This window comes from Notamacropus eugenii, chromosome 1, assembly GCF_028372415.1.
Source record: "Notamacropus eugenii isolate mMacEug1 chromosome 1, mMacEug1.pri_v2, whole genome shotgun sequence".
NCBI lineage: Eukaryota > Metazoa > Chordata > Mammalia > Diprotodontia > Macropodidae > Notamacropus > Notamacropus eugenii.
The window spans coordinates 529,703,148-529,717,976 of record NC_092872.1 but is presented as its reverse complement, the minus strand read 5'-3'; the positions used below and the strand labels follow the sequence as shown (position 1 = coordinate 529,717,976).

Sequence of the window (14,829 nt, the reverse complement as noted above, 5' to 3'; positions counted from 1 at the left end):
GTTGTATGGCTAGTGGAAAATTTCATGACCAAATAAGGGATAAAACAGATCACAGAAGATAAAATGACTAATTTTGATTACAAAGTTTAAAAGGATTTGCACAAGCAAAATCAATGTAAGAAAAATTACAAGGGAAGCAAATAACTAGGGAAAAAATCTTTGCAGCAAGTTTATCTGATAAAGGTTTTATTTTCAAGATATGTGTGTTCGTGTGTGTTCCAATTTATGAGTAAGAGCCATTTTTCCAAATCACAAAAGGTCAAAGGATATGAACAGGTAGTTTTCAAAGAAATCCAAGCTAACAACATTCACATGAAAAAAATTCTCTGAATCACTAATGAGAAATGCAAATTGAAGCAACTTTGAGATTTCATCTCAGGCTTGCAAAGTTGACGAAAAAGAAAAATGGCAAATGTTGGAGGGGCTTTTGAAAACAGTCATACTAAGGCTCTGTTCCTGGGGATATGAATTGGTACGACCATTCTGGAAAACAATTTGGAACAATGTTCTAAAATGTTACTAAAATGTGCATACCAGCAATTCCATTACTAATCCCACAACTTAGAGAGATTAAAGACAGTGGAAAAGGTCCTGTATCTACAAAAATATTTATAGTATGTCTTTTTTCATGATGGCAAAGAACATGAAACTAAGGGGGTATCTAATAATTAGGGAATATTATATGTAATAGCACGAGTGTACTGGAATACTATGATCCTATAAGAAATGATGAAAATAGTTTTAAAGAAACCTGGGAAAACTTGCATGAACTAATGAGGGTTAATTGGACAGAAAAAGGAGAATTATTTATATATAATATTGTAACTATGAAGAGTCTTAAAAGACTTGAGAATTCTTACCAACACAATAATCCACCATGATTCCAGAGGATTGATGATGAATGCTGCCTACCCCTTGACACTGATGTGATTGATAGACTCAGAGTGTAAATGAGACACATTTTTTGACATGGCCAATACAGGAATTTGTTTTGCTTAACTACGCAAATTTGTTACAAGGGCTTTTCTTTTTTTTTGTTCTTTAGTTTTGCTTTGTTTACCAAGTTAGGAATGAGGGAGGAAGGGAAGAAGGAAGTAAGAGAGAGAAAAATAAATGCTTGTTAAAAAAAATTAATTAAAAAAACAGAAAACAGGCACATTAATTTACTGTTGGTGGAACTGTAAATTGGTCTGGCAGTTCTAGAAAGCAATTTGGAACTATGGCTCCAACTTTACTAAAATGTGAATGTTGTGAAGGTGCATATTTCTTACCATGACTTGGTAGTGTATTTTACTTCAAGAGACAGAGTTTCCTTAACTGTCATTAAAAATTTTATTCAAATTCAGTGAACATAGAAATATGTTTGGTCAGTGACAGGCACTAAGAGTCATGGGCAGCGTAGGATTGTGTCCCTTTATAAGTTTCTATGCTTATAATTTTGTTCCAAAAAGAGAATAAACAGCTGACTCTACTCAGGGAGCTTTACTGCTCTACAAAAACCGTGAGAGTGTTTACATCCTCTACAAAGTTCCCTGGATGAATTACAGTCTTTTACCCACTCTTGACATACAAATATTTTCATAAGACAAACAAGACAATTTAGCAATGTTGCAGTTGACCTCTTCAACCTTCCTCACTAACCATAAGTATCTCTATGGAGGTGATTTTCCCGTTTCTATTTGTCCGTGGCAGCCTTCAGGTGAACCAAAAGCACAATTCCTGTTGCCAAATGCTTCAAGTTTCATGCCTGACTTTTTACTATTTCTTCTTGCCAGCATGTGATATCGTCTTTGTCTCTGTCTAATTGCATTTAGATAGATCCCTCTCCACTGCAGGAGAAAAGCTGCTGCTTTTTTAAGGTCACTTCAGATGTTTTCTTTAAAGTAGTGTTAACGTACAGCAAATGTCTTTAGATACTCCAAGTTAATCTGTTAAGATAAACAAGCTTCGCTTACAATATTCCTATACTGAAATCATAAGCTTATGGCCTACAGCTTCTTAAAGGCTCAATTCATGCAGGCTTAACTGTCTGCTTTAGAAAAAAACAAGATTCCTTTGCCATGGAAACCCCACAGAAATGTCTGGTGCAGTCTACATAACATACACCACAAATAAAATGCCTATCTACTCAAAATGCATTGTATATATATACAGAAAAAACCCAGAAAATTATCAGACTATTGTAATGTGCTGAACATTACAAATAGGGAACTTGCTGTACAATTCCTTCTCTTGGGCACACTTCAACATACACAAGTTACTGCCATTTCAAAAAAGAAAATACCAGATGTGGGCATTACAGAGGCAATTTCCTTATTTATAAAATGGGGAAAATAATAATTGTGTGACCTATCACACAAGGTTGTTGTGAGCTAAGTACTTGGGAAATTATATAGCCTCTCCAGCTTTCTCCTCACCAACTGCCTTCCTGACCTATAGTTTTCTCTTGTGATTGGTGACTGCCTCTCTCAACCGTCTTTTCAGGAAAAGCCTTAGCCATGATTTACTATACTCCTGACTGAAATCAACTCTGCCCTTGTTCCTGGATGGGACACGTCAATCCACTCTCCAATTGCCCACTCAGTATTTTAACTTTGGGAATCAAAGTGACTCTCCCTGGTCACCATTTCCTTCTGTGTTCTATCTCTTCCATCAGGACCCAAGCTTCTTGATGGCAGGGGCCATGCTTATATCTCTAGCACTTAGCATGATGATTGACACATAGCAAGCATTTAATAAACATTTTTTATTTCATCAAGTGTGAATTATAATTATTTTATCAATCTTATCATTTCCATATCTACCTGGTTACTAAGATATTCTTGCTTGCAAATGATCCTACAAACTCCAGTAAGACTTCCTCAAGGAAAGGCCTTTATGGTCACTTAAAAAGGACAGACTTTGAAATCTAAAATCTAAAATGGATTGTGATCCATTTACATATTGATGAAATCATGGCTCCATCAAAGCACGGATATACCTTTATGCTACATAATCCGCTTCCTTCATTGTTGATCATAAGCCTGCCAGACTGGCAAAGACAGGTGCACAAGTTCATGGGCACCAATGGCACATACATTTGGACTCTCATCCATAAGGGTAGGCATCTATCCCTACCAAACTGTAAATCACCCACCAAGACAACTTTGAAGATCCTAAACTAGTCAGCAAATTAATAAATTTTCTGCCAGGCTTAGGACCTTTGAACAATGTAAAAGTAGATAAATAACATAAAAGTAGATAAATCACTGAACTAGAAATCAGGACCACTAGGGTTAAAATCTAACCTCATGCACATCTTAGCCCTCTAACTTGAACGAGTCACTTAACACCTTGGAGTTTCATTTCCTCCTCTATAAAATGAAGAGGCTGGACTAGATTACCTTTGCATCCCTCCTCAAACTTCCCACAGTTCTCCTTCCCTTAACCCTCTCAGATGAGAACTGCCTCGTATCTTATATAGATCTCCTCCTCAAGCACCTTATCACCAAGATGCTTTCTGCTACTGAAGTTTCCTTCATCTCAGGCTCACAAAATGAGGTGACCCTTCTTGACAAGGCAAGTCCCTCTACTTGCACAAGGGATCTCATTACATGCTGTCTTTTCCAGCAGGATACTCCTTGTCTACTCCACTCTTTTATCTTAATCTCTCCTGGTCAACTGGCTGTTTGCTTACTGCCTAAACACAATAGGTGCCTCCATTGCCTTTCTTCTTACTTGTTTAACTGTCTACAATCTGACTTCCAACCTCATCATTCAACTGAAGGCTCTCCCCAAAGTTACTAATGATCTCTTAATTGCCAAATTTAATGCCCTTTTCAGTCATCATCCTTATTGATCTCTCTGCAGCTTCTGACCCTGCTGATCTTCTTCTCTCTAGGTTTTGACCCTGTTTTCTCCTCTATTCCTGTCTTTCTGACTGTTCCAAAATAGTCTTCTTAATTGATTTTTCATCCAGGTCAAGACCAATAACTATGGGTGTTTCACAGAGCTCTCTTATAGGCTCTCTCCTCTTCTCCCATTACACTAGATGTGTCAAACACACAGCCCCTAATGTCCTTAAACCAGATTAAAGTCTAATTCGGAATATTTAACAAAAAAATAAAAATACAATAAAACATAGATAATACTATATTTTAAAACTAAGTTCATATTTGTCTTGTAGGGATTCTCATGTATGGATTAGTAGTCCCTGTTTCCATTTGAGTTTGACATCACTACAAAAAATTTTTAATTTTATATAATCAAAATTATCCATTTTACATTTTGTAATGCTTTTTATATCTTGTTTGGTTATCAATTCATCCCTTATCCATAGATATGACAGGTAAATTACTCCATGCTCTCCTAATTTGCTTATGGTATCACCCTTTATGTCCACATAATGTACTCATTTTGACTTTACCTAGGTATACAGTGTGAGATGCTGGTCTGTATCTAGTTTCTGTTGCACTGTTTTCCAGTGTTCCCAGCAGTTTTTATCCCAGAGGTTTAGATCTTTGGGTTTATCAAACACTAAATTACTATGGTCATTTACTATAATGTATTGTGTACCTAATCTATCCCACTAATCCACCACTCTATTTCTTAGGCAGTACTAGATTTGTTTTGATAATTACCACTTTTTAATACAACTGAGATTTGGTATGGGGAGGCCACCTTCCTTCACATTTTTTTCATTGATTCCCTTGATATTGATATTCGCTTGATATCTTTTGTTATTCTAGAAGATTTTTGTTATTATTTTTTTCTAGCTCTACAAAATAATTTTTTGGTGCGTTCATTGATATGTCACAGGTTAAGTAGATTAATTTAGTTAGAACTGTCATTTTTGTTATATCAGTTCAGCTTACTCATGAGCAATTAATATTTTTCCAGTTGTCTAGATCTGACATTATTTGTCTAGGAAGTGTTTTGTAATTGTGCTCATATACTTCCCAGGTTTGTCTTGGCTGGTAGACTTTCAAGTATTTTATACAGTCTACAGTTGTTTTAAATGACATTTCTCCTTCTATCTCTTCCTGCTGGACTTTGCTGGCAATACATAGGCATGCTGATGATTTATGTGGAGTTGTTTTATTTCCTTCAACTTTTCGGAAGTTGTTAATTATTTCAACTAGTTTTTTAGTTAATTCTCTAAGTATAGGGTCATATCTTCTACAAAGAGTGATAGTTTTGTTTTCTCATTGCCTATTCTAATTTCTTTAACTTATTTCCTTCTCTTATTGCTACAGCTAGTATTTTTTAATACAATATTGAATAACAGTGGTGATAATGGGCATCCTTGCTTTACCCCTAATCTTACTGGGAAAGCTTCTAGCTTATTCCCATTACAGGTAATGCTTGCTCATGGTTTTAGATAGATACTACTTATCATTTTCAGGAAAGCTCCATTTATTTTTATGTTCTCTAGTGTTTTTTAATAGGCATGGTGTTACATTTTGTCAAATTTTCTCTCCTTTCTTAAAATTTTCCCTAATTACTGGATTTTTCTCTGCTGTCTACAAACACCTATATTTCCCTCATTTAAAAAAAGATTCTCACTTGATCTATTAATCCCTGTTAGCTATTATTCTATATTTCTCCTCTCCTTTGTGGCTAAACTTGAAAATAATGCCTACACCTGGTGCCTCCATTTTCTCTCCTCTTCCTCTCTTCTAAATCCTCAGCAATCTAGTTTCCAACCTGAATGTTCAACTGAAACTACTCTCTCCAAAGTTCCCACTGATCTCTTAATTGGCAAATCTAATGGACTTTTCTTAATCTCAGTTCTCCTTGACTTCTCTGAAATATCATACTGAGGTTTCACTTCACATCTGACCATCTTTTCCTAGATATTCTCTCCTTTCTAGGTTTTTGTAATAACCTTTTCTGGTTCTTTTATCTATCTGACCACTCCTTTTCAGTTGCCTTTGCTGTCATAACCACTATTTTTGTATCCACTACCTTTTTTTTTTTTCTCTATCTCTTTTTACAGTGTTTTGCTTGATTGATGATCTCAATGGATTCCATGGGTTCAATTATCACCTCTACACAGATGATTTTCACTTCTAAATAACTAGTCCTACTCTCTTTTCTCAATGATAGTCACACCTCTCTAGCTGCCTCTGGGATATACATCTCAAATTCAGCATGTATGAGCCAGTACTCATTATTTTTCTCCCTAAACAATTAACACTTCTGAATTTCCCTATCACTGTTCAGCATACCACAATCCTCCTATTCACCCAAGATCATAACCACAGTGTCATAAATTCCTCACTCTTACTCATGCCACATATCCATTCCACTGTCAAATCTAGTTGTTTCTCCCTTTTACAATATCTCTTCTATACATCCCTTCTCTACACTTATATAGCTCCTTATACAGGCCCACATCACTTTTTGCCTCAACTAGAATGAGAGCCTTGTAACTGTGCTCCTTGCTTCATGCCTCTCCCTTCTTCAATACATCCTCCGCTCAAATGACAAGATGATTTTTCCTAAGCATGTTATGATACGTTATATTAAGTAGTTTTTCAGTCACGTCTGACTCTCTACGTACTAATTTGGGGCTTTTTTGGCAAAGATTCTGGAGTGATTTGCCATTTCCTTTTCCAGTTCATTTTTATAATTAAGGAACTGAGGCAAACAGTTTAAGTGACTTGCCTAGTCAGTAAATGTCTGAGGACAGATCTGAATTCAGGAAGATGAGTCTTCCTGACTCCAGGCCCAGCATTCTATCTACCTTGCCATCTATCTGCTTCTTTCCAAAGCACAGATCTAATGCTATTGCTATCACTCCTGGGGGGTAGGGTTGCTACCCCAACCTCAATAAAGTCCAGTGGTTCTCTGTTACCTGTATTTAAAGCTTTCTACAACTTGGCCCCTTCTTACCTTTAGTCTTTTTATATCTTTCTCCCCTCCAAATGCTCTCCATAATTTAGATATATGTGAGTACAATGTGTTCCTTGAACACAACATTCCATTTTCTGTTTCTGTGCCTTTGTACAAGTTGTCCCCCACATCTAATTCCTCATCCCCACCTCTTACTTTCCCTGATTCCTTCAAGATTCAACTTAAGGTCCACCTTTCACAAATGGCCTTTCTGATTTCCCTCAGCTGCTAATCCGTTCTCCTTTCAGATTACTTTCTAAGTACTCTGTATATATAGAGCACTGAGCCTGGAGACAGGAAGACCTGAGTTCAAATTTAGCCTCAGACACTTCATAGTCCTGTGATCCTGGGCAATTCACTTAACCTGTGTTTGCCTCACTTTCCCCATCTGTAAAATGGGGATAATAACACCTACTTCCCAGGGTTCTTGTAAGGATCAAATGAGACAATAACTGTAAAGCACCTAGCACAGTGCCTGGCACAGAGTAAGGAGTATAGAAATATCAGCTATTATTTTTTATGTGAGATAAAAATTGTAAAACACTTAGCATATAATAAGCGCTACAGAAATGTTAGCTATTATGTACTCAGAAATTTATATGTTCTTCTCCACCCCACCTTCCCCTGCCAATTGAAATATAGAGTGTTAGGGAAAGCACTATTTTTTGCCTTTCTTTGTAATTCCACAGCTTAGCTCAGTGTCTAGCACAAAGTAAGAGCTTAATAAATGCCTGTTGATTGACTGACTGATTAGAAGAGCACAACTCTGGTAGATCCTACAAAGAGAACCAATCATGATGTTGTCCATTGTCAAAGGACCAGCCCCCATAAGCTGGGAGATGCTTGGTATTACCTTGGTCACCAAGAAATGAAGGTTTTGGCCACAGTGATTCATTAAAACTCTACTCAATGACACTGGATTGTGATCTTTATCAGTGGAGGGAATATCCATAGTGGAATTACAGCTTCTTCAAAGTTTGAAGATACATAAACATACTTATATATATATATATATATATATATATATATACATACACATGTATATGTGCATGTTCATTTTCCAGATAATTTAGGATGTGGACAGATAAGAAAAAAGCTATACTCCAGTGGAACAGTAAATTTTACTTACTTTGCTCTCTTAGCCATCTCATTGCCATCCCATCGTGGGCTGTATGGATAATTTTTCTGAGCCTGAGAGTACAACTGTCCACTATTGGTAAAGTGGTAGACTGATTGGAAGGTGAGAGTAGGCTGGTCTCTAGGAAAATACAGGGGAAGGTCAACTGCAAAGACAAAAAAAGAAGAAAAACAGTAAATGCATTGATGGAAGTGAAGATATTTTCTCAGCTTCATTTGACTTCAGGCTAACGCCATAGTTAACCACCAGATCTGTACTGAGTAAACATTATATGACCAGGATAGAATTCTAGTTCAAGCCCTGCTAGTGATTAGTTGCATGGATTTGGACAAGCCTCTTTATTGCCCTGGTTGTCATTTCTTCATCTTGGCACCTATGTTTGATTCTGGGCCACAGAGAAGTCTGAGACACAGTTTAGGGTCTTAAGGAGCTTACAATCTAGTGGAATGAAGTGAAATCTACATGAAAAATTCACTAACAGTATAAGGTACACTGAGTACATATTACATGATCAACGACTGCTGGTAAGTACTACGGAAACTCAGAGAAAGGAGAGAGTGCTCACAGAAGAAAGGTAAGCTGGGCCTTAAAGCATGATAAACAGAAGGGTATTGTTGGGGTAAGCTTAAAAAAATTCATTTGTTCAACAAATACTATTTGAGCATCCACTATGTAAAATCTTTTCTTCTCCTTCCTCCTCCTCCTCCTCCACTTTCTCTTTCTTCTCCTCCTTTTTGGTAATCTTATCAACTCCCATGGGTATAACTACATTTATGCAGATGATGCTAAGATCTATATATCCAATTTAGTCTGTCCTTGAGTTTCAGTCCTACATCAACAATTGCCTACTGCAAATTTAAAGGTGAATATCCCAGAGATACCTTAAATTCAACATATCCAAAACACAAATCATCTTTCCGCTCAAGCTCTTCCCTCTTCTAAAATTCCCTATTTCTATTAAAGGCTCAACATCAAAGTCTAGTTATCATCCTGGACCTATCACTGGCTCTCACTTTACAAATCCAAATAGTTTCCAAATCTTTTCATTTCTTCTACACCAGTAACATCTTTGTATCCAATGCCTTCTTTCCAATCTCATGTTCAGGCTCTCATTACCTCTCACCTAGATTATTGCAACAGTCTTATATTTGATCTTCCCGCTTCAAGTCTCTTCCAATTCCAAGTCAATGCATACACTTCTCTCAAAGTGATTTTCCTTAGAACATATCTGCCCATGTGACTCCCCTACTCATTCCCTTATCCTATCACCTCTAGGATAAAATAGAAACTCCTTTGTTTAGCTTTTATAGTTTTATATACTCTGGCTCCCACCTATCTTTTGAGCCCACCGAATATTACTCTCCTTCCTGCTCTCTGTGATCATCAAACTGGACTTTAGTTTATTTTTTATACACAGTATTCCATCTCTTGTCTCTGTGCTTTTAAACTGGTTGATTGCCACAGTTGGAATGCATAGATAGCATAATTCTGCCTAATGGATTCTCTATCTTCCTTTAAGAAACCGCTCAGCCATTATTTTCCTAATCTGTTCAACTAGAGAACCTTACCACCCATAGGAAATCCAACTTCTATTTGGATTTCTTATTTGGACATCCTCCAAGAAAGTGCCTAACACCTTTGATAAAATTAAGTTTCCCTGTTTTGTGCCTGGCTTTATGGTGAAATTCAGAATCGATTAAGTTCACTCTGTGGCTGAGTCTACCATGAAATCTTTTCTGGTCCTTAATTTAATCATGAGAAACTTCGTAGAAAAAAAAAGTCTTTATGGCTGTTTTTTATTTAATCTCTATTAACAAACAAAAAAACAATGGAATTTTCTATTCTCTACACCTCTCAGCCATTTGTGTGCTATAAAATGTGTCTGCTATAGAAAAGCATCTATTAAAAGTGGTTGTTCCTTCTCATGTTTTCATCCAAGATAACTTCAACATAGGGGAAGCTAGAGTGCCAAGCTTTGAGTAAAGAAGGATCATCTCTGTGAGTTTAAATCTGGCCTCAGACATTTATTGGCTCTGTGACCCTGGACAGGTCACTTAAACTGTTTGCCTCAGTTCCTCATCTGTAAAACCAAGTTGAAGAAGGAAATGGCAAAACCCTCCAGTATCTTTGCCAAGAAAATCCTAAAAGGGGGGTCACGAAGAGTTGGACTCAACAACAAAAAAAAGGCGCTCATATGTTCAGACCATTATCATAAAGATTTAATTAAAACAAGCATATGTCTTGATAGCTATAGATATCTTCCTGTTTGCTCTGTGTATGTGTGTTTTGACTTTTTCCCAATTTCTGAGGATTTTTTTGATATTCTAGAAATCCATCTTTGAGTCACTTTACAATTATGTAATTATAATAATTAGGTAATTTCAGTTCTTAGTAACTTACATCAAAACTAATTTATTTAAGAAAATATTAAGGAAACACTGTCATCATTTTTCCTGATTCAGAGGCTGGCTTTTCAGTTTTATTTAGCCATGGTACTGTCTTGGGAGATGGAAATTAACAAAAGAATAACTTCAGAATAAATGAGTTGCCACGATTTATTTTAAAAAACACTTTACAAAGTTAACTAATCATCACACCACTCTGTGACCCTCCCTAAGAAGGAGCTTAGGGAGAGGAAGAGTGTGTGTGTGGGGAAGGTTACTGAAGGAATAAAGGTAGTTAAGTGAGCTGGATTCAAGGAATCGCTCTTAATTATTGAAATCAATAACAGGTTATGAAGAAATGGAGAACAAATTGCTGAACGACATCAGTAAAAATAGCATGAAGGACAGAAACTAGGCCAGAAAACTAAGGAAAGGCACAAAGAAAGAAGTGTCTTATGGGAAAACAATCAGGCTGTGTTCACGCAATGCAAAAAACAACTGGCCAATGGAGTTCATTCAATGAAAAAAATTATTCAAACCATTTGTTTCCTATTGTTTTAGAAAAACAATTGCTTGATTCCATTTTTTCCACTTTTCAATGGGCCCTTTTGGTATCAGATGCAATGGGCAGTAGGGAACAAAATGCCGGGCTTTAAGTCTGGCAGATCCGACCCTGGCAGATCTTGGCCGTGTAACAATGAACAAGTCATTTAACCTGTATCTATCTCTGACTCCTCTTCTGCAAAAATAGGATAATCTCTGGAGTGCTCACCTCACAGGGTTGTTGTGAAGTGTCTATCCATTATTATCATCACAGACATCTTGTAATAGTTGACACTTACATAGAGCTTTGAAACAGCCTATGAGGTATGCACAACTCCATCTCACAGATGAAGAAACAGGTTCAGAGAGGTTAAATGTTGATCATGGCCACACACAGTTAGTAACTGAAACAGGAATTCTAAATCAAGTCTCTCCTGACTTGACATCCGGCATTCTTTCCACTACCCACATTGCTTACTTGCCCCAAACAGAAGAAAGCTATGATGTGGTCCCTGCCCAGCTACACAATCTTACTTTCCATTTTTTCCTAACATGTAACTTCAGCTCTAGGAGTAAGGCTGGTCTGTTCCCTATCTCCCATGTTCCTGTCTATCTCCTTGCCTTCGCGTATTTTGTTTCTCCTGTCTGGAATGTGCTTTTTCCTCTTTCTATTCATTCAAGGCTTAGCTTGTGAAGCCTTTGCACCTTCCTTGTGCCTGTTCCCTATTCTTGCATTTCCTAGCCACTGGCTCTGTGTAGCCTCACCGCAGATCTCTTGGTCAGGTTGCCTTGCTCAGAAGTGGCTCTACCTGAGGGAAGAGAAAAATCATTATGCCTAAAGTTTGCATAGTAGCTGCCTCAGGATAATTTCACTGATGCTAGCACTAGTCATTCCTCTACTGTTTTGGTTGTCAGGAACTCCATATAGCTAATGACCGTCTAACCACCCACTTCATGCTGCACCTTCAATTCCTGTAGATTTGGCAGGCACTAACTGGTTTACTGGCTCTCTAGGTCCTCTGGTATCTGTGCTCTCTTGTTTTATTTGCTAACTTGGTTTTTGATCTCCCCGATTTGGGGATTTATATATTTTGCGAGTACTCGGTGTCCTAGCTACCTATTCATTCCCTAATGCCTGAGGCAATTACTTGAAACAATCTACTCGTTCCATTCTTCCATGAAGCCTTGTCTGACGCCTCCAAACTACACAATTTCTACTATATTTGTATTCAGCGTCACATAGTTAGGTTTAGTACTTCAGTTGAACAATTAGAAAATAATGATGTGAATTTTCTCTAGGAGTTAAACTCCTAGAGTTAAGCTCCTTGAGGTAAGGTTTTAAACTTGTGTTTCTCAGGTAGAACACATAGTTTACACAGATTCTCAACACACACCCGCTGACTGACTGAAAAAGAAAGATGGTCATTCAGTTCATTTTTGTTTTTCTTATTTGTCAAGATATGTAAAAGTATTTTATATTTCTGTCTCTTAAAATTATGTTGCTTTTTATTTATTTGTGTCCTTTGATTTTGTTCCCTATTATTAGTGGCCTTTGACAGGAAAAAATGAGGTCTGGTCTGTGAAGATGGGCAAAAAGAATTAAGATTGTGTAGCCCACAGAAGAGAAGGCTGACAGAGTAAAAAGCTTTCTGTGAAAAGGGTATAGCAAGGATCTGTTCCCATGTTCAAAAGGAAATTTTTCTGTTTTCTGTCTTGCAGATGCCACATTTATGTTGGATGATGAGGGATTTAATTTAGAGAAAAATATTTCTGATTATGAGGTTGTAAAACCTTAGAATGGTGGGTAGAGGAAAAATCTTCTTGGAAATCTTTGAGAAGATGTATAATTCTCTGCTTGGAACGATTTAAACTACAATCCTGTCTGGAAGCAGGGACACAGATTAGTTTATCTCCAGAGGCTAAGCCAACTTTTTCTCAGGGAGGCAAGTTTTTTGGTAAATTTGAGTATACTATCATCACTCATTCTGTTAACCAGACTATCAAAGGAGAGAAAGATTATTTGGGGGTTCAAAGGTAGCCACATATTTAATTAAGCTACCACCTCACTTTTGCCAACCTTTAAACTGATGTGTAAGTTCATGATTTCAAAAAAATGTCTTATCTATAACTATGCAATTCTCCTTCCCTCATCCAAGAAACTACATATTTGAAGACCATGAGGTCAGGGTAGTGCTAAAGTTATAGTTGACCAGACACCAGAAAAAAAAAATGAAAAAAAAAAAAAGCTTCAGTGGAAAACTACGAGGAGTGGAGTACGGTCAACTAGAGCTTTCAGTGAGGCAATATTCGGAGATGTCCTCTCTGCACTCATTAAAGCTGGCCTGGTAGCAGGTATACACAGAGGCATAACCAACAACAGAGATAGGTCAAGGCAGCTTAGTTTAGTAGCAAGAGCCCTGCAGTTGGAGCAGGAAGCTCTGTGTGAACAGAGTTCTTTTTTTTTTTTTTTTTAAATTTTGTAATGTTTAACAATCACTGCCATACAATTGCGATTTTATCCCCCCCACCTACTCCCCACTACCCCCCTCCCTCCCCACGACTGCATACAATTCTGTATAGATTCTACATATACTTTCCTATTGAGTATATTTTCACTATAGTCATGCTATGTAGTCAGACTAAGATAAATGAAAGAAGTCGTATAACAAATCAGAACATGATACACAAACACATACACATACACAAACATGATCTGCTACAATATGTGAGTAACTTCCATATTTCTCTCTCTGAGTGTGGCAGGCATTTTGCCTTGAGATCCTCCATTGGGATTTTTTTTTTTTTTTTTTTTGTAAGAAGTTCTTGTGTTATTACAAAAATCTAAGTCTACCAGAAAAAACTCTCACACACTGTGGTTGTTGCTGTGCATGAAGTTCTCCTGGTTCTGCTCCTTTCACTCAGCATCAGGTCATATAAGTCCTTCCAGGCCTCTCTGAAGTCTTCTTGTTCATCATTTCTTATGGCACAATAGTACTCCATTACATTCATATACCATAATTTATTCAGCCATTCCCCAATTGATGGACATCCCCTTGACTTCCAGTTTTTGGCAACTACATAGAGTGCTGCTATAAATATTTTTGTACATGTGGGACTCTTTCCCATTTTTATGATCTCTTGGGGATATAGTCCTAGTAGCGATATTGCTGGGTCAAAGGGTATGCACATTTTTGTAGCCCTTTGGGCATAGTTCCAAATTGCTCTCCAGAATGGTTGGATGCGTGAGCAGAGTTCTTAAGTTCTTAAGTTCTCTGAGCCTCAATTTCTTCAAATTAATATAAATGGGGCAAAATAATACTTGTGTTATCTAGCTCATGGAATGATTGGGGGAGGGGGAAGACTTTGAAAAACCTTAAAGTTGTTATTGGAATCAGAATTAAAGCTTCATAAAGCATCTAGGTGGTGGAGTGCAGAGCTGGACCTGGACTCAGGAAGATTTGAATTCAAGTCCTCTCTCAGACACTAGCTGTGTGACTTTAGGAAAGTCATTTAATATGTCTGCCTTAGTTTCCTCATCCATCAAATGGACATAATAACAGTACCTACATCCCAGGGTTGTTGTGAGGACAAAATGATGTAATATTTGTAGAGTGATTTGTAAACCCTTAATCCCATTTACAGCTACATAAATGCTAACTATTAGTATTGTTATGATGATGACAGAAACAATGTTTTCTATAAACTTTGTATCTATCCCAAAGTCTGGGAGAGTCTGCTTTGTATATAGTAGGCACTCAATAAATGTTTGATGGATGAAAAAGGCAAGGAGAAAGCAAGTTCTGATAAAAAAATTAAAATGCTACTCTGGAAAAATGCTACTCAGCCATCCAAGGCTACTTTATGGAACTGTTAAGGCCACTGCAAAGG

General features: G+C 37.1%; 1 protein-coding gene across 3 annotated transcripts in view; it reads right to left on the bottom strand.

The window, feature by feature from the left end:
* The window catches only part of BABAM2 (BRISC and BRCA1 A complex member 2), a 560,438-nt gene that overhangs the window by 57,503 nt on the left and 488,106 nt on the right, over positions 1 to 14,829 (bottom strand). For all 3 annotated transcript variants that reach the window (XM_072634065.1, XM_072634064.1, XM_072634066.1), the window contains exon 11: positions 8,006 to 8,159. In XM_072634065.1, the coding sequence (XP_072490166.1) occupies positions 8,006 to 8,159 (154 nt within the window). The remainder of the gene's footprint in view (positions 1 to 8,005; positions 8,160 to 14,829) is intronic.